Source organism: Mustela erminea, chromosome 11, assembly GCF_009829155.1.
Source record: "Mustela erminea isolate mMusErm1 chromosome 11, mMusErm1.Pri, whole genome shotgun sequence".
In the NCBI taxonomy this organism is placed as follows: Eukaryota; Metazoa; Chordata; class Mammalia; order Carnivora; family Mustelidae; genus Mustela; species Mustela erminea.
The window spans coordinates 7,402,493-7,423,809 of record NC_045624.1 but is presented as its reverse complement, the minus strand read 5'-3'; the positions used below and the strand labels follow the sequence as shown (position 1 = coordinate 7,423,809).

The following is a 21,317-nucleotide window of genomic DNA, read 5'->3' as shown; positions in this document are numbered from 1 at the left end:
CCTAAGACAGTAGAATATAAATTCTTTTGAAATGCACATGAGGCTTTCTCCAGAAGAGCTCACCTATAAGGTCACAAATGAGGCCTCAAGGAATACAAAAAGATTGAAATCATCCATGCACCTTTTCTGACCACGAAACTATGAAACTAGATGTCAGCCACAAGAAGAAATTTGGAAAGACCATGAATACATAGAGTTTAAACTACATGCTACTAAACTATGAATAGGTCAACCAGGACATAAAAGAAGAAATAAAAAATACGTGGAAAGAAGAGAAGATGAAAACACCATAGCCCAAAACCTTTGGAAAGCTGCGAAAGTGGTCCTGAGAGAAGAGCATACAGCAATACAGGCCTATCTCAAGAAGCAAGAACATTTTCAAATAAACAATATAACCGTACACATAAAGAAGCTAGAAAAAGAACAACAAATGAAGCTAAAGCCAGCAGAATGAAGGAAATTATAAAGATTAGAACAGAAACAAATGATATAGAAACTTAAAACAAAAACAAAAACAAAACAATAGAACAGATCAGTGAAACCAGGAGCTGGTTCTTTGAAGAAAATCAATTAAATTGATAAGTCTCTATCCAGAATTTTCAAAAAAAAAAAAAAAAAGAGAGAGAGAGAGAGAGAGAGAGGGAGGGATAAAGAATGAGAGAGAGGATCCCAATAAAATCACAAATGAGAGAAGAGAAATAACAGCCAACACCACAGAAATACAATTATAAAAGAATATTATGAAAAACTATATGCCAACAAATTGGACAACCTGGAGGAAATGGATCAATTCCTAGAAACATGTGAACTACCAACGCTGAAACAGGAAGAAATAGAAATCTTGAACAGACCAATAACCAGCAAAGAAATTGAATCAGTAATCAAAACTCTCGCAACAAACAGAAGTCCAATGTCAGATGGCTTCACGGGGGAGTTCTACCAAATATTTAAAGAAGAGTTAATACTATTTTCTTCTCAAATTATTCCAAAAAATAGAAAAGGAAGTAAAACTTCCAAATTCATTCTATGAGTCCAGCATTACCCTGATACCAAAACTAGATAAAGACTCCACTAAAAAAGAGAACTACAGGTCAAGTCCTGATGAAGATGGATGCAGAAATTCCTAATAAAATACTAGCAGACCAAATCCAACCACACATTAAAAAAAGTCATTCACTATAATCAAGTGGGATTTACTCCTGGGCTGTAGGGGTGGTTCAATATTTGCAAATCAATCAATGTGATACACCACATTAATGAAAGAAAGGATAAGAACCATATGACCATTTCAGTAGATGAAGAAAAAGCATTTGATCCATGCATGATAAAAACCCTCAACAAAGTAGGTTTAGAGAGAACATAACCTCAGCATCACAAAGACCGTATGTGAAAAACCCACAGCTAATATCATCCTCAATGGGAAAAAACAGAGTTTTTACTCTGTGGTCGGAAAAAAGACAAGGATATCCCCTCTCACCACTTATATTCAACAAGGTACTGGAAGTCCTAGCCACAGCAGTCAGACAACAAAAAGAAATAAAATGCCTCCGAATTGGTAAGTAAGAATTAAAACTTTCATTGTATGCAGATGATGTTGACACTCTGTATAGAAAACCCAAAGACTCCACCCAAAAACTGCCAGACCTGATAAACAAATTCAGTAAAGTTGCAGGTTACAAAATCAACATTCCAAAATCTGTTGCATTTTTATACACTAAAATGAAGCAGCAGAAAGAAATTAAGGAATCAATTCCATTTGCAGTTGCACCAAAACCAGTAAGATACTTAGGTATAAACCTAACCAGAGAGGTGAAGGATCTGTGCTCTGACACCATGAAACACTGATGAAAACAACTGAAGACAATACACAAGGAAAAACGTCCCATGCTCACAGATTGTAAGAAAAAATATTGTTAAAATATCTCTACTACCCAAAGCAATCTACAGATTTAATGTAATCCCTATCAAAATACCACCAGCATTTTTTTACAGAGGTAGAACAATCATAAAATTTGTGTGGAACCACAGAAGACTCTGAATAGCCAAAGCAGCCTTAAATCAGAAAAGCCAGGCTAGAAGCATCACAGTTCTGGACTTCAATGTATATTACAAAGCTGTAGTGATCAAAACAGTATGGTACTAGCACAAAAATAGACACAGAGATCAATAGAACAGAATAGGAAACTCAGAAATGAGCCCACAACTATATGGTCAATTATATCTTGGACAGAAGTGGCAAGAAAATGCAATGAGAAAAAGACAGTCTCTTCAACAAATGATATTGGGAAAACTGCACAGCTACACACAAAAGAATGAAACTGGACCACTTCCTTATACCATACACAAAAATAAACTAAATGTGAGACCTGAAACCATCAAGATCCCAGAGGAGAACACAGGCAGTAACCTCTTTGATATCAGCCATAGCAACTTCTTTCTAGATATGTCTCTCCTGAGGCAAGGGAAACAAAAGCAAAAATAAAAAAAAATTTAAAAATAAAAAATAAAAATAAACTATTGAGATTTCATCAAAATAAAAGGCTTCTGCATAGTGAAGGAAACAATCAACAAAACTAAAAGCCTATGGAATGGGAGGGCAAATGACATATCTGCTAAAGGAGTGGTATCCAAAATATATAAAGAACTTATAAAACTAAACACCCCAAGAATGAATAATCCAATTTAAAAATGGGCAGAAGACATGGATAGATGTTTTCCCAAAGAAGACATGCAGATAACCAACAGACATGAAAAAATGCTCAACATCACTGATCATCGGGGACATACAAATCAAAAGTACAATGAGATATCACCTAACACCTGTCAGAATGGCTAAAATCAACAACACAAGAAACCACAGGTGTTGGTGAGTATATGGAAAAAGGGAACTCTCTTGCACTGTGGCTGGGAATGCAAGCTGGTGCCACCACTCTGGAAAACAGTATCAAAAAGTTAAACATAGAACTGCCCTACAATCCAGCAATTGCACTATGAGGTATTTAACCAAAGAATACAAGAACACTAATTCAAAGGGATACATGCACCCTGATGTTTATAGCAGCATTATCTATAATAGCCAAATTATGGAAACAGCCATCAACTGATGAATGGATAAAGAAGTGATATATATTTATATATAAAGATATGTTTATATATAAACATATCTTATATATATGTATATATAAGATATGTATATAAGACATGTACATATCTTATATATATGTATATATATATAAAGATATGTTTATATATAAATATATATATAAATAAAGATCCATCAACTGATGAATGGATAAAGAAGTGATATATATTTATATAGTGAAATCTTATTTAGCCATAAGAAAGAATGAAATCTTGCCATTTGCAAAGACATGGATGAAGCCAGATTGTATAATGCTAAACGAAAAAATTATTCTCAGTCAGAGAAACACAAATACCAAATGATTTTATTTATATGTGTAATTTAAGAAACAATACAAGCAAAGGGAAAAAATCAGAGGGAGAGATAGAGTAAAAGAAAGACAAAACAAGATACAGACTCTTAATTATAGAGAATAAATTCATGGTTACCATAGAGGAAGAGACGGGTAGAGGAATGGGTGAGCTAAGTGACGGGGATTAAAGAGTGCAGTTATTGCAATGAGCACAGGGCAATGTATAGAACTGTTGACTTACTATATTGCATACCTAAAACCAATATGACATAGTATGTTAACTAAGTGGCATTTAAATAAAAACTTTTAAAAAGACAGGGAAGTGGGCTGTGCTATAAAGACATCAGAAACTCTGTGCTAGTCACACCACTTCATTGCCATCTCTGAATTTGTTTTCACAACCTATTTGTTTCTATCAGAGTTCACTGCCTTGTGATTTTCACACACAGCTGTTTGTGACTTTAAAATCTCTAGAGTCCTATGTAGATCTCTGCTCAAAAATGAATGGGGGGGGCTCTATTTTTCTCATCTGATCTTTTTTTTTTCCTTTTGTCTTGGCTTGGTAAGGAATATTTGAGTGTTACAACTATTTGCTGATCTGAAGCCTTTGGTAAACTCCAATATGCCATTAAAAACAGCAATTAATTTGGGGATGAGGTAGCTCTAGACCTCTCTTTTAGGGTATAGTTGAAGTAGGGGATGCATGAGAATAAAACATTATGGTTCTCTTTGAACTCACAACTTAAAAATAACTTCAACATTTCAGGAGATCTAATTGTATCTAAAAGGAACTCTTCATATATGATATTATTACAAAGATTTAAAAGTTGTGTCTCTAAATTGTTAACCTGTGTAGATGTGTAAATTATTAAAAGGTTACACACATCCAGTGTCATCAAGAAGATCACATAATGATTGGGATATTCCCAAATATATGTTTTCAGATTGCTCTTACATTAGCACAAATTTTGTTATAAAGTGGTTACTTTCTCACTCATCATAAATGAAAGAATAATAGCAAGTACTGGCGTGGGTGTTGAGCATCCTGATACATGACTGCTTGCCGTATAGTGCAGTCAGTCAATTATTAACAAAGTTTAAATTATTTCTTACTGTTCAGTTAAATAAATTTTAGCTTAAATGTTTCTTTCCCCACCTCAGAGATACTCCCCTGTCTCTTCCCTAAACCCACACTCAACTATGAGGACAAGTTACATGACAGTCCACCATGATAGTCTGTGGAATATTGGCTCAGTAAATTCCCAAAGGAAAAATGGATCCTGACAATTAGGAGCAGGAGTTGGCCGATTTCTTCTATAAATGGCCTGATAATAAATATATTAGGCTTCAAGGGCCATATGGTCTCTGTCAACACAATGTAAAGCACCATAGACCATATGTTGGAAAAAAAAAAAAAGGTTACATTTCAATAAAACTTTATTTATGGACACTCACTTTGAATTTCATGTAATTTTCACATGACACAAAATATTCTCCTCTGGATTTTTTCCAACCCCTTAATATGCAAAGATCATTCTTAGCTCATGGGCCATAAGAGAACAGGCAATGAGATGAATAGCTGTTAGCACTTAGTTCACAGACTCCTGATCTAGAGTCATGTAATTCTAAGTGATAATGAACTTGTGGAGAATATCAGCCTGAAATTCCACAGGAACACACATCACTCCTAGGAGGTTGTCAAACTCCAGTGTGTCATTAAAAGGTGTTTTCATTTGTTGTTGCTTTAAGAAACACTACGTATCGGGTTTAATGGCAGACTTTTTTTTTTTTTTCCTCTCTAATGTGGCTTTAATTGATAGAAGTTCCAGTAAAAGAAGTTGGGTTTGCAAAATATTGCATGAGGTACTTGAGGCCAGGTCATCAGTAGATACAATGTCAATAGGAATCATGATCTTAGTTCTCAATTGATAAACAAATTTAAAAAAAACAACATTATTTTGGAAGCTCAAGGGCAATGAAAATACTAAAGGAGTGTAAAAATACACTTGTTTGAGGCCCGCTGGCTGAATTCTGACTCCTTCCTGGGTTTTCCGTGGATCCTGACCCACGAGGGAGTGTGTGTTCGCTGACATTTGAGAAGATTGGAAGAATGAGTAACTATTCCTAACAGCATAGCGTTTTAGAGGCAGGCTTCCAAGTTGGTTCCCCTCAATTTTCTGAACTATTTGCCAAGAGATGTGAAAGACAAATCTTTAACCCGACGATTGAATGGCCTCTCGCATTCTGCTATCATCCAAAGTCAGTTTTTGTATGTACAATTTCAAAATTGTTATTTATATTCACACTGCACAGTGCCAAAAAAAAAAAAATCATCCAAAAGGGTAAATTTGTGGAATGACTTTATAATGATTTGTGCCTCCCATTCATCCAGCCCCAAATGAGGGGATTTCTCAACCACAGCGGCACAAAAAAAAGGATTAGGGGACAGGGATCTCAAGTTAAGGTGAAGTCTGTGCTGCACCATATGTCATGTTGGGCTCATCTCTTGGATTTCTATGCTCCCCTTCCTTTATTTAGGGTGGGTACAGGGTAGAATTAGGAGACCTGAAACATGATAAGTATAGAATAAGCAGGAAAGTGAATCCAAGAGAAAAATCAAACCAGGCTTGAATCTTCACTCTTCATTTTAGATGGAAAGAGACACTTGGTGTTGGAAATTTCATCATAAATTCTTTCAGTTGTTGAAATAAACAAGAAAAGAGGAAGGAAAAAAGTGTCCCTTATCTAGCTGATGCACAGCAAGGAAGAAAGCCAACTGCTTTGAAGCAATTGAGGAGACAAAGGGGTTTTTAATAGAGTTTTGTTTCATATATGATCCAAGAGATCAGGTTGACTTCGTTGAACTTTTGATTTCCTGACAACAGCAAACACATGCGTGCTCAAGCGTTTGACGTGTGTTTTTCATGCCGTGTGGGAGTCCACTCCCACTCCAGAATAGGATGCAAACTATTAGTTGGGACTGTCTGGAAATCAGGATGTCCATTCTGTTTTCCAGAAAACAATGATGTCACAGCTGCTTCTGGGTAATACACCCTGAGACCACCTGATGGAAGAGAGAACAACTCTTTGGCTGTGGTTCTACTTAGTGAACCTCTGAGCATGTATTGGAATGCGGTCAATATCAGACAATTGAAACAGTTATCGGAAGAGAGATGTTTCTGATTTAGCCTCCTCATCCTTTTCTGTTTTTCCCTGTGATTCAGGAGGAAGGACGCTGGCTTCTTATCCTACAAAGACCACCTGCCAGTAAGCCAGGTGGTAGTTGGAGATACCGACCGGCAAGGCTCAGAAGCCAAACTGAGCGTGGGCCCCCTGCGCTGCCAAGGAGACAGTAAGTTTGCCCAGAAGCTGTGGCTTGCACTTTCTTATCAGTTTGAAATAGTGTTTCCCAGAAAATCAGAGGATGGCAGGAAACAGACTTGCTCTGCTATAACTCCTGAAGAAATATACCATGCAATGAGAACAGAGCCAAATGGAGAGCTGGATAGACCTTAATACATACAGGAGGGTGACAGTTGTCAAGTCTCCAAGACAGGAGCCTAGATTTGGGCTTAAAACATGGATATCCATCTTCCTTGAATATTCATATGTAACAAGTGTGACTACCTAAGTTTATGGTGATATAAATAGCCATGCTAATAGCAGACAAGCGACAGTCAACAGCTGTGGTTCCACTGAGTGCTGCTGTTAATGCCATTAGCATGACTATTTATATCACCATAAACTGAGTTATGGTGATATAAATAGTAGCATTATGGCTTAATGTATCATTGTAAACTTGGATTATGGTCATATAAAGTTTGACATTATTACTATCAAATTTCATCATCATCAGAGCTCCATGGTCCCCTGTAAGCCAAGGATTGTTTCTGGAACTCCGTCTTGCTTTCGGGTTTCAGCACCGCAGAGAGGAATTTGGGGCTGCTAGCTTGGACTGTGGGAGGTCAGGGAGTTAGAACGATGATCCCGCCTAATGAAGGGCACCATTAGGATTTGATGTTGTTTGATACCCTTCAGTGTGCTTTATGTGCAGTCGGAGGGAAACGGTGTCAGATTGCTGTGGGGATTCTACAGGGAGCATCCTGGGTATCATTTCCCCTCTTCTTGTCTGTGCACATGATTTGGGCAACTCCCGTGGGAGTTCTGTGCTTTTTGTGATTCTGTGCTAGGCACCGGGAGACCTAGATTGTGTTCCTTGAATAACTGACTTTCCGGGAGACCTCAGGCAAGCCCCTGCGCTTTCTCGGCCGTGGTAATGAGAATACCACCTGCGTCCCAACTCCTCCTGGGGAGGCCATAAAGATTTTAGTGTCTGGATCCGGATTCCTCCTAGCAAAGCATTCTGTGCAATAGAATATTATTACCACGTCCATAAATCAAGGGAGAATGAGACCTACTCGATGTAATAAATTATTGCATCGGCTCCAAGAGGTGTCCTAAGGAATGTAATGGTGCATGCTTCAGTGTTTACTATTTAGCAAATTGGGGCTGTTGGCAATTAAACAAGGCAATGTTCCTGATACAAAAGAGAGATGGAGTTTGTGCTGATTTTTCTTAGTTAGAGAAAATGAAAATGCTACCTTGAAAATTGAGGCTGGTCAAAGTGCTTTATCATGCATTTATTGAACAATAATACTTTATTCGTCAACCCAGACTCAGTAGGACTATGCAATAAGAAATTTGATTTCAACTGCTTAAGAAGAAGATATTAACATAAAATAATAATAAGTGTGCATTTTTAAAAATATTTTGTGTGATGGGTGTGTGATAGGATCACTCTCAAAATAGGCAGATTCTCATGTGCTCTGATGAAAATCAGTTTCATTATGTCATAATTATTCATTAATATATAAATGTAAAATATTTCTCACTCACTAATTTGAATTCTGGAGTTAGCTATGAATTAAAGAAAGGGTGCCCCATGAAGTAATTGATTAATTTGGGACAGTTATAAAAATCTCACTTCTGCAAACTTTTGTTACCACTCTTCAAGAGAAGATTCCAGTCACATTAAACAGTATATGTACAAGTGTATTAACAGCTTATCGCTAATCTTAGCTTGTTTCCTTTAACCAATTTATCAGTATTCAAGAAGAATTTATTACTTATCTGCTATTTGTCTGGCACTTTGCTAGATATTCTTGAGATACATGAAAAAGACATTAAACTCCATTTTGAGAAATGCACAGGAAAAAGTATTGGAGAACAAAATGTTTTATAATAAAAGATTAAATTTTGCAAAATGAAATTAGTGCTACTGATGCCCAAGGAAAGAGTGTGTATGGTGTATTTCGGTCAGACTTTATATTTCAAAAGAGAAAATAGAAGTTTAGCTCTCAATGTTTATTTACGTATCTTTTCCAAGGCTCTTGTTCTTAGAGACATGTTTAGGACCCGTTGATAAGGCAAAGAGCTGTCTTATTCGTTGGCAATGTGTGAACTCAGTGTCTTTGCAGTACTGAAGCTTTAGAGAGACTCTTAATCCATATTTTGCCTGATACTACATGAACCAAAAGCACAGTCAATATTTAATTGCAATTATATGAAACACTTTTGTGTCTGAGGGAGAGAGAGAGAGAAAGAAAGAGAGAGAGTTTGCAGGCATCTGAGAACATCATAACTTGTACCTGAATTGCCAAGTAGCAGTTTTGGCACCTACCTTCCCTTTAAGTATGTTCAGATGGGGGCACAGTAACAAGAAAGTGTTCCACGTCCTATCACTTTACAGTTTTTAACATGTTTGATTTCCTCCGATATTTACAGCCCCCCAAGAGGTGGGGAAGGTAAAATATTAGCTCTTCTGCTTACAAATGAACAAACAATTTCTTTTAAAATGTCATTTACACTACAAATTTCTGTAACCTGTGGGGGGGGGGGGGGAGGCTCCAGGAGGAAAGACAGAGTAGATAATATAAAGTTCTCTCTGTGCAAGGTCAAGGTTGTTTCCCTGAGTTGGTTGATGATTACATTTAAGTTATTAAAAAAAAAAAATAGACATTTAGGTCTTATCCCAACCACCCATGTCCAGCCACCAATATAGCAGGAATGTTTCAGGGATCAAATTCCAATTGTTAGAATTTAAAAAGTGTCATAGTAGCCTTAGCCTGTTGTTTATAGAGATTAACTGACTTTGTATCATTTACTGAAGGCTGTACAAAGCTACAGTTCCAAAAAGCAAATCCGTTGTTGGAAAATGTCTTTCTTTATTCGAGGAGTCCAGCAATGACAGCTTGGAAAACTGTGTCTTGAATTAGGTCTCCATACTATCCCCCAGTCTTGGAGAATGAAACAATTTTTGGAGGCTCTGACCAACCGTTTCAGTGGTTTCAGTTGATTTCATCGTGCCTGCTGAGTTTCATTTTTACTGTGACTCATCTGAACTCATAGACCCATATAATCCGAATGCTAAAGAAAATCAGTGAGTTCCACTGGGCTCTGCTGCATTTCCCTTGTAGTGCTGAAAATGCTTATTCTTCTAGAGTTTAGTGTTCTGAGGCTTTGGTGGTAGTGGTGATGGTTGTTGATTTTTTTTCTTTTTTAAGACACGTTCAGATGAAAACCTCAAATCTAAATAAAAGTATGACTAGTGATGGGTGCTTAAGCTAAGATAAAAAGTGTGGTGAAGTTACAAATTCCCCTCTTAAATCAGGCACCCTCACCAAAGAAAAAACAAAAGAGCTATTTAGAGGCTCAGCCACTGGTAAGTAGAAGCGATTTTCAAATGTAAATGAATCATCCTTCTTGCAGTGAGTTGCTAACCTTCTGCCGAATCCACATACAAATAAATATTTCAGATTCAGGAGGTAGAAATCTTGTTCGTATTATATATAGTGAATATAATTAATTATAGAAATAAAGTGTGTGCTAGATAATTGCTTTATTCTCAGCTTTTTGAGCTAAAGATTTCCCATATCTTCTCTAGGGATTCAGGGACTTAAAAAAATTAATTAGCAGCAATTTCGCTACAAAAGCAAGTGTTTTCAACACACGTGTGTAGAGACCATTCGCGAAAGTGTGTTACTCCAGCCTTCTTCCCTGTCGGTGCCAGAAACCCACTGTGGCTGTGAGGTAGGCCAGCTGGGCACTGGACTCAAACGGATGTTTCAAATCCAAATCCAGTTGCTCAGAGGTGATTCTGAGAGGCCATGAAGGCAAGATGAGGAAAAAAGCAACAAATCCAGTGCAGGAACACAGGAGGGTGGGGACAAAGCTAGGGTGAAGAAAGTAAGCCGGTGATGGAGTTGCATCCAAACCAGTGTGGACATCAGTTCTCTGCAAATGTCATCGTATGTATGGACAAGGTCAAGGTTGTGTGGGCAAGGTCAAAGTTGTGCATGCTCTCTTTACTGCAAGACTCTCACAAGCCACACCCCTAACCAGCCATTCGCTCAAGAAAGATAAGGCAATGACTCTACCTGCACCTTGTTTCTCCACAGATAAGACAGTTCCAACGGTAATACAAATGAGTGCATTCCCCACAGGGTGTGCGCAGCGCACACACGGGTCACACCATCTCCCTGTGAGCATCGGTGTGAGACACCCTCTGTGCAGAGAGGCACAGAGGACTGAATAAGGCGAGAGGGGCGGCCGCTCACCTGGGCTCGAATGCCCAGTATGGAGAGGAAGCCACTACTTGAGCTCCAGAGAGGAGGAGAGAGTTTGCTCATCCTCTTACTTTGCTGCTGGAGGCTTGGAAGAGATGAGAAAGGCAAAGGGCACGTTGTAAACCAAGCACTTTCTAGTCATCTCTTTCTTGACTCTCCCAACATCCTGGATGAGGTGGCATCTTTGACTCAAGCTTACCAGTGAGAAAACACAACCAGATTTATGGGGTGATTTGCCAGTACATTTCAGACCTGGGACCAGAAGGTTTACGTGGTGCTAGAACTGATCCCAGAATGGATAATTGGATCGTTCTCAGAAGGTGCTCCCCATCCTTTCCCCTTCCCCATGGCTTCCCACACAATGTAGCTACGTGTACTTGCTTCAAGGACCTCTGTAAGCAAGAGCACAGAGTCAGAGGACCCTCCGAGATCAAACAGTGTGGACCCTGCATGGTACAGACCAGCGAACCTGGGTCTAGGGAGGTTTAAGTGACCGGCCCAGGGTCTCCCAGCGGGTGTATGGCAGAGCACGTTGAGACAGTTTAGCACAAGCTTTCATCTTTAGTAATTCCCTGTGGCCACGACTAATGTTGAGTCCAGAGAGGGAGCTTGGACCTGGAACGCTGACCTCAGGTCCCTGCCTCCCAACAGCCAGGCAGTGTGATAATGAGGGACCAGCACTCTTAACTCTCCCCGCGCTGGGAGATCGACCGTCTGGAAAACCCGATCAAAAACCCACAGCCATGGGATGAAGGGTCAGTGGCAGAAAGTTGGTAACTTTGGTGCTTCATTTTGTTTTGTTTTGTTTTTACTTCTGCCTTAGGTAGTTTTCTCCTTGACAGTAGAAGGCAGGAAAATAATCGACAATGATGTGTAGAAATGATGAACCTCTATTTTTTTTTTCTTAATGTCCCAGCCTCTGCCACTGTTACATGGGCTGCTACCAGCTGAGAAGCAGGAGTAGCTCTAAGAACAAGCAGAAAGAGTGAAATGTTCAGGATCAAAAAGTAGGCTGATTCCCATCCAAGGACTGGAGCCCTCTGGGCTCTGGGCGGATCTGAGAGCAGCTCTAATTGCAAAGGCAGCGGAGGGAAAAAGAAGGAAGGGCTTAGCTTTGGTCTTCTGGACTCCAGAGTGACTTTAAACAATTACAAGAGGACAACTCCCCCAGAAGAATCAGCTCTTTGATGCCCTTGGGCCGTTTAACTTTAGCCAAGGTGTCAGTTCGAAAATGGGAAGTAAAGTTAATTACAGTTTAGGGAAAAAAAAAAAGTATTTCTGTTTTACAGTAGATAGTGTATTTTTGTGTGTGTGTGACTGATTTTCCTACCTGTCCTTTGAAATATTGCTCACGTTTGGAGGAATCATCACATCCCACAGAGGAGATTTGTCTGAGTCCTGCTGTACCTTGTCGCTATCCGTTCCCTAAACTTGGACTCTGCAGAAGTGAAACAGGAGGAACTTTGTTCTGTCAGTTTAATCTCCATGATTGTTCTTTTGATGGACTTTGCCGGTGATCTCTCTAAACCATTTGCGGAAGAGAGTTAGACTTGTTCTGGTTATCTGAAATTATGTCTGCAATTCTGACACTAAGAGCTTGGAATTAGCATGGACTTCCCGGTCCCCTAACAAGGTTGCCTTCACTTTGGATGTGGGCCACAAGTCTGGGGGTTCCAGGCCACCCTGCTCCTCTGACCAACTGACTATAAACTTGAGGCTTCCCACTATCCCCTCAGGATCAGGAATGTACTAGAATGACTCATAGAACTCAGGAAAGCACTATATTTAAGATTAAAATCTCATCATAAAGGTTACAGGTCAAGAGTAGCTGAATGGAATGATACACACTGTGAAGTTGGAGGGTTTCAGATGCGAAGCTCTCCTGTCCTCTCCTTGCGGAGTGAGGACACATCACCCTCCCCACCCATCAGTGTGTGTTACTGACCAGCCTGCCAAGCTTTGGGTGTCCAGAGTTTTCAGAGGAGTTTTATACATAGGCGTGATTAAATAAATCATCGGTCACATAATTGAATTCAGTCTCCAGCATGTCTTCCTTCTCCCCGATGGAGTTGGGGCTGAGAGCTCCTGGCTCAAAGCCCCAACCCTCAATTCCCTCAGTTGGTTTTTCTGGAAAAGCCAGCCCCCATCTTGAAACCAGGTAAGACCTACCACTGGTCACCTCGTTGGCATAAAACATCAGGACCTACCATGAGTAACAAAGACCTTCTTTCACTCAAAAAATCTTTTATTTTATTTTATTTTTTTCAGTGTTCCAAAATTCATTGTATATGCATCACACCCAGTGCTCCATGCAATACGTGTCCTCCATAGTACCCACCACCAGGCTTACCCATCCCCCACTCCTTCCCCTCCAAAACCCCCAGTTTATTTCTCAGAGTCCACAGTCTCTCCTGGTTCGTCTCCCCCTCCGATTTCCCCCAACTCCCTTCTCCTCTCCATGTCCCCATGTCCTCCGTGTTATTCCTTATGTCCCCATGTCCTCCGTGTTATTCCTTATGCTCCACAAGTAAGTGAAACCATATGATAATTGACTCTCTCTGCTTGACTTATTTCACTCAGCAACATCTCCTCCAGTCCCGTCCATGTTGCTACCAAAGTTGGGTATTCATCCTTTCTGATGGAGGCATAATATCTGTTGTATATATGGACCACATCTTTATCCATTCGTCCGTTGAAGGGCATCTTGGCTCTTTCCGCAGTTTGGCGACTGTGGCCATCACTCAAAGAATCTTAAGAGCCTGGAAGTTCCGTTCCAGAAACCTGGCATGAAGACCAGATGGACTGTGATGACATCACAGTCTGTTTTCTCTATCTGTTTGCATTCTTGGTGCTCCTACCCCCAGCACTGGGTGGGAACTTGGGCAGAGACCTACATCCCAATGTCAATGGAAATGCTTGCATCAAGATGCTCAAATGTGTGTTCATTAGGTGAATACGAATGGTTAAATAACCTCAACAGATTTAAATAAGCATTTCAGGCTAACAGGTGGAGGCAGCACCACGAGGCTCTTCATGATGAACTGCAGAAAACTTTCACAGACAATTGCCAATAGGGGTCGAGGAGAGGAGCTGTCACGTGATTTCTGTACACAACTATTTTTAACCTCAACAAGGTTTTTGCCCATTTATTCATCTTAACTAAATGAAAACCTTTATACTTTTGAACCTTGAAAATCCCTTGAATCTGATTATCTTCAAATTAAGAATTAAGAAAGAACTCTTTTGCCTAGTTTTTCTATTTTCTCTGGCATTCCTAAATTAAGATGCACGAGAAGTATTAAATTTATAGAACTCATTGTTTCATCTAAATTAGATTAACCCCCCTGGCCCCTCAGAGACCCAAGCAGACTGTTCCACACTTTTGTTTATCCATGTCTCAAGGTTATTACTGACAAAATTACAATTAGTCAGTACTTCGAACCTATTGTTAGGATGCTAAAGTGTGAGCTATAAACTACCTCACTCCGGCATAATTAAAACCGTGTTCCAGTTCACCTGCTTTATGATACTGCTTGGCTTTCCATAATCCTTGCTACATGCAGGCCTTGGACACTCAGAAACTTCACTGAAGAAAATCTTTAAAAACCTCCTCTTCAAGAAGTTTGCAGAGACTTCCAAAGTAACAATCTTACTATAGTCACTGGGATTGAAAAAAAATTAGAGCTAACCTATTACATTATGTATTCTGTCTTTAAGAGAAATCTTAGTTCAAAACTCACCAGATACGTGCCTAGAAAGCAGTGCATTTGAATTTGTGTTCACCGATTGGCATGGTAAACTGCTCCATTGCCTACATGTGTGGTCTCAGTGGAAAAGTAAAGGGGACCCCAGGGTCCATCCATCCATCTTCTCGTTGAGCCGGCCCAGTAGTCAGTGGTATTAAAGTAAAGGAATCCTTCAGGCTGCCTGAAAGGGGGAAATTATCTGTTCCTAGACTGATGCTTAATTGAGACTCTCTCTCAGTCCTTAAGTGTGAATAGAGAAACCAGATTCAGAAAGGGCAGCATGGTCTTTTGATGAAGGAGAGGTCATTTGCCCTTTAAGATTCTATGTGTGCCTCTTGCCTCTTCTGTTCAGGGTTTTGTTTTTGTTTTTTGACTTAAGCTTTTAACAGTGAAATAGCTTGCCAGCCTCTTCTGGAATCCCTATGTCTGACACTTTAAGTATGCCTTAATTCCATTCTTGTAGATTATCCTAATCAATTTTGTTTCACAGCATTTAGGCCTTTAGAATGTGATTCTGTTACACTGAATAGGATGCAAATTGGGCTCGAACTTAAAATATGGCCTGTTATTTAACAGAACTATTTCGCTGGTTTTTAACAGATTTTTGGTGAGATATATATATATACCTCAAATATTCTGCCCTGGTTTCTTTTCCATTATCATACCTGAGATAAGGGTGTGACTGACTCAAGAAGTCAGGATTGCCATGAGATGACCTCATTTTCATTGAGTGCTTGCCTTACTCTTATGGTTTGACCAAAGATGCTAAGTTAGCTCCAACCGCCTCGGTTTTCTACATAAAAAAAATAAATAAAACCAAAAACAACACAGAAAGTAAAAAGTTAGCACTTTTTGTCAAATAACCTAACACCTTGGAATTGAATTTGTAAAAAGACAACTGGACCCGAGAATTAGAGCTGAGAAGGTACTCTGGCACATTTTATTTCTACTGTTTATTTATTTATTTATTTCAAAGAGATAAACTCTTCATCTTAATCCTCCAAATTTACAGATAGAAAAATGCATCTGGTATTGTTTAAGTATAATGAGATTCTGATGCACCAAAATTAAGTTTGGTTGTTTCTTTGCAAAACTGACCATTTTTCTGGCTTCTGCTGATGACCCCCAAAAGAAGTCACTCTAACAGCTATAGAAAATCAGACAATGGCTTGAAGTAGCATCTGTAATAAAGGAAACTTTACAGCTTCTCTTTGGGATTAAGGAGAAAGAACAAGCTATTGATTCTACTCTGGGCTTTAGGTGGTGGCCTTAACATACCTGAAACTGGTCATTTATTCGTGAGCAGTTCACTAGATTTCCTCCTATGACATTACAAAGAAGCAAATTATGTTTAATATGCTAAGAGAAATCAACAAAAGTAATTCATTTCGGAACATCGATTCTGTGCATCTGTACCCCTGGCAGACGCGAAGCCTAAGCTGGGTGATGGTCCAGTGAGGCCAAAAGAAAGACCCGAGGAAGCAGCTGAGACATAGGTTTATTGGGGGATCTTGAGTACAGAGAGCCCAGGAGCAGCCGACTGGACTAGGCAAAGTGTCTGTTGTTGGGATCTGTGCGCGGCAAGTTTTATATCGAAGCAACTTACCCTAGGGACTGTCAGTGGCCTTCCCCTCCTTGCTGAGCCAGCGTTTCCAAGGGGATCAAGGCCTGGACACTCGTCACTGCAAGGGAGACACCCCAAGTTGGCCACTTCCAGGCCCCTGATTTGAACACAAAACAACACATTCTGCACATTCTGCTTGATGAGAATTTAGAGAGAGGACAGATGTCTCCATTCTCAGGATAGTGGTCACCAGAGGCATTCAGCATGTGCTTGCACAAACTAGCCATCCAGCAGGTACCATACAGATTCTTAGCAGTTTTCATTTTTGAGAAAACTCTTAAACTTTTTTTCTAACTCTTCTTAGCCTCCTTAACTCCAGGAGCCGGGTCTCCTTCCGGTCTGTCGACATCCTTCTGCAAGGACCCCCTATTAGAGAGTCAAGAAAAAACTGGATGACATTTATATTTAGGAAAAAGTAATGTAGTGTCTACCATTTCTGTTTCATATAGCTACCCCCTCCCTTTTACACACACACACGCACACACGCAGAAATGCTTACCCTGAGAATTTCACATTTGTGCTTATTGCTGCTATAGTTACCTCAGTCCTGAACCTCCTTTAACTCCATGGTAACCCCAACTGGAGGCTCAAAACTACTGAGATCAGTGTAGTTGGAGGAACTCTTGTTAAAGATGGGGAGAAAGACAAAATAAGATTAGGAGTCAGATCGCATCTCTCCCCTATTCCCTTGGAGACTGTGGGGACAGGAGCACACTGTAGTCAACTCCAAGAATGCTCTGTGTCCCAGATGGCCTGGATCCATCCCAGGCTTCAACGCATGGTTTAGGGCTTGGTCCTAAGGGGGCAAAATCACCTTTCTCATTTAAAATTTTAAACATTGAATTAACGATGAACTAACTAATCCTTAATTCAGAACGAGTCTATGTATGTATGGTGAGGGAATTCAATATAAATTTGAGTCTGTGGCCTTTTGTGCTAGTGTTTTAAGAATCAGTTCATGCTATTTTACCCAAAAAGCCATAAAGAAGATGAGCTATTCTCTCTGAAAGCAGCTCTCCACCGGGGGAGAAATAGGGCACTAAGGAGTCAGGATTTTGCTTTCCTTTGTTGGCCTGTTGCTTGGCATTCTAGAGCAGTGCTACCCAATGGTTTACTGTGGTGATGGAAATGTTCTTTAATTTGTGTGGTTCATTTGGTAGCCTCTAGACACAGGTGGCTACTGAGCATTTGAAATGTGACTAGTGTGACCAAGGATCTGAATTTTTAACTTTACTTAATTTTAGTTAGCTAAAATCTAAAGAGCCCCATATGGCTAGTGGTTGCCATATTGGACTTCATAGCTTTAGTACAACAGTGAGAGGCTGCTTTCAGAACCTGAGAACATGTCCCCACCTGGAATTCAGTCTTCCTTGTGGCTACGAGTTGGCCTGCTCTGATCCTTCCTGGAGTAATAAGAGATTAAAGATGAAGAAAGAGAAAAGATGGTTCTGCATTGGCAGAAGGGACCAAAAAATACCTAGGATATACATCACTGCACACAGAACATTTTCTCAGCTGCTCCATAAAATTCTCCATGTATCAGTCAGGAAGACGGTGTAGAATATAACATTATAAATGTAGAATAAGAATTATTTTTTTTTATGATGTGAGTTTTCATTTCATTATGGATTCTACTTGGGATAATTTGTCTGCAGAGTAGAATTGTGTTTAGAGGCTTACTTCATGGGTTTCAATCTTTTCAAACTTTATTTTAACTTTATGTTTTGAAATGCAGTACATTCTCCATTTTGCCTGCTGACAAAAGACTGAAATAATAGTATTTCAAAAGAGATATGGTTGCATTATGTCAACAACAACATACGTTACAAAATAAGGTGGAAGCCTATAAGTAATAATCAGGTAGACCAGCTTGCAGAGGTCTTTGTACATCTTCTCTAGACCTGTACTTAACCAGTAGGACCTGCGGAGTAGATGGGGTATGCCTCTCCCACCAGCTTGCCCATTCCACACCCCTTCAACCTTGGAATCTCATGAGTGATGCGTTCACATCTGAACCCTTTTTGCTGCCACTCATAATCTGTCTCCTTCCTAGTGCACCAGTTAAATGTCATCATTTACAATCTGGGAATAAACACTGATTGTTCAAGGGGAACGTAGTAGGAGAGAGTTGTTTAGAGCTGTAGCTGCTAAGCGCTAGTTTGAGCCACTTGAGGTAAGGTTAGGATGGGGAAGGTAAGTGCTATGGGTCACATGTTTGTGTCTTCCCAGTATCAAGCTCCTTAGCAGGACCAGCTAAGAAATGGACAGAGCCTGGTGCAAAACAAAAATGCAGGACCCCTTGTTAAGAAACTATTAGGAATTTCAGAACAATGGCAGCGGAACATTAAGCCAAATGTGGAGCCCTTCTAAACTTGCATAGGTCACCAACCCATGTTCCTGGGCACAGGGCAGAAGGCAAGGTCAGCCGCAGACCCTGGGTGTCCTTGGGGGTATAGTAGGCCTGCAGAAAGGTACCTGAAGGCTTTGTTTCTCTGGCCGGTTTGAACATTTGTGGACATTTTGTGTTCCTTGAAACCATAATGAAAATCAAACCATCTATGAGACACTATTCAACACAGGGACTTACACGTATTGGTAGGCCATACTGAATTATTGAGTATTTCCCAAATTTGTCTGATCACAAAATTCCCTAAAGTGTGTGTCAGAATGCAAATCCCCAGGTTCTTCCCCCAGAGACTTTGGTTCAGAATTCTAGAGTGGAGCCCCAGACTCTGTTTTTAAGAAGTTTCCTAAAAGGTTTCTGTGACAGGGAAATTATAGAAACTCTAAGAACACAGCATTTGGGGACAGACAGACCTAGGCTCCAACTTTCCATTTATCAGCACTGTGACATTGGGAAAGTTGTTTAATTTCACTAAGCTTCAATTTCCTCATCTGTAAAATAGAGATAATTATGCTTAGTACAAAAGGTTGCTATGGGGATAAAATGAGACAAGTGTATGTAAAGAGCTTCAAACAGTGACTGGTGCAGTAAGTTCCAATAATGGTAGTAATACATATTATACTAAAAGAATAAAACTTCTTTAAACCCCTCAGTCTTGTAAAACTAATATGAATTAAACATAAATGCAAATTGCTAAATGCAACCATTATTATTTCTGACAAAGTCACTCAGAAATAATGAATTATAATCTGGGGTGAACAAAAGAATGAATCACCAATGGCAAATGTATTTTGAGCACCAGCTGTATACAAGGCATTGTGACAGGCTCCAGACCAATAGTTTTGGCAACCAAGGAATTTATAACCTGGGTCAGAATACGATAACGGGATGAGAAGATGCATCTCTTTTACAAGGAAGCACAGAGAGGTAAAAGCAGAACGTTCGGGCCCCACCTGGAGAGGTATCTTGACAGAAAGAAGAGAGGAATGAGTAGAAGTCATTGCATGTGGGGTTGATGCAGTGGGCAGAGGGCTTGAACTATGACAATCAGTAGACCAAACTGATAGAAGCAAAATGATCCTGTAGAAAATTAGGCACATGACACATAGGAAGCCTTTGGAGAAATACTCAAATGAGAAAATGAGCCCTGAACTGGAACCAGAGAGTCCTGTAAATGCTGACCCAAGAGCTGAATACATTCTGCAGGCAGTTTGTGAGCCAGAAAGAGGAGGGAGGAGTCATCTTCCAAGGTTTAATTTAATTAAAATATTAAACTCTTCACATATGCTTAGTTTCAAAAATCTGGGTTAATGCGGTTTGTCATTCTAAAATGTGTATTTTATTTTTTTCCCCAGGTGCCCCTCATATTTGGTTTTCATTTTTTTAATTTTTTTTATTAACATCTAATGTATTATTTGTTTCAGGGCTACAGGTCTTTGAATCATCAGTCTTACACAATTCACAGCACTCACCATAGCACATACCGTCCCCAGTGTCCACCACCCAGCCACCCCATCCCGCCCAGTCCCCTCCCCTCCATCAGCCCTCAGTTTGTTTCCTGAGATGAAGAGTCTCTAATGGTCTGTCTCCCTTTCTGGGTTCATCTTGTTTTATTCTTCCCTCCATTCCTCTGTGATCCTTTGTCTTTTTTCTCAAATTCTTCATATCAGTGAGATCATATGATAATTGTCTTTCTCTCATTGATTTATTTCACTTAGCATAATACCCTCTAGTTCCATCCACATCATCACAAATGGCAAGATTTGGGGATTTTTGTCAACTGCATCGTATTCCATTGTGTATATATACACCACTTCTTCTTTATCTATTCATCTGTTGATGGACATCTAGGTTCCTTCCATAGTTTGGCTATTGAGGACATTGTTACTATAAATATTCATGTGCACATGCCCCTTGGGATCACTGTATTTGTAGCTTTAGGGTAAATACCCAGTAGTGCGATTGCTGGGTCATAGGGTAGCTCTGTTTTCAACTTTTTGAGGAACCTCCATACTATTTTCCAGAGTGGCTTCACCAGCTGGCATTCCCACCAACAGTATAGGAGGGTTCCCCTTTCTCTGCGTTCTCGCCAACACCTATCAGTTCCTGACTGGTTAATTTTAGCCATTCTGACTGGTGTGAGGTGGTATCTCACTGTGGTCTTGATTTGTATTTCCCTGACGCTGAGAGATGTTGAGCACTTTTTCATGTGTCTGTTGGCCATTTGGATTTCTTCTTTGCAGAAATGTCTGTTCATGTCTTCTGCCCATTTCTTGATTAGATTATTTGTTCTTTGGGTGTCAAGTTTGCTAAGTTCTTTCTAGATTTTGAATACTAGCCCTTTATCTGATATGTCATTTGCAAATATCTTTTCCCATTCTGCCGGTTTTCTTTGGTTTTAAAATGTGTATTTAAAAAAAAATAAAAGGAGCATTGCTAATTAAGAAAATGACGTAAATCAGTGAAGGAGTGTTGGTAGGTCCA

General features: G+C 39.7%; 1 protein-coding gene across 1 annotated transcript in view; it reads left to right on the top strand.

Moving 5' to 3' along the window:
• CNTNAP2 (contactin associated protein 2) overlaps positions 1 to 21,317 on the top strand; it is a 1,944,007-nt gene that overhangs the window by 1,596,356 nt on the left and 326,334 nt on the right. Inside the window, exon 15 of the mRNA XM_032304549.1 lies at positions 6,659 to 6,786. Coding sequence (XP_032160440.1) covers positions 6,659 to 6,786 — 128 coding nt within the window. The remainder of the gene's footprint in view (positions 1 to 6,658; positions 6,787 to 21,317) is intronic.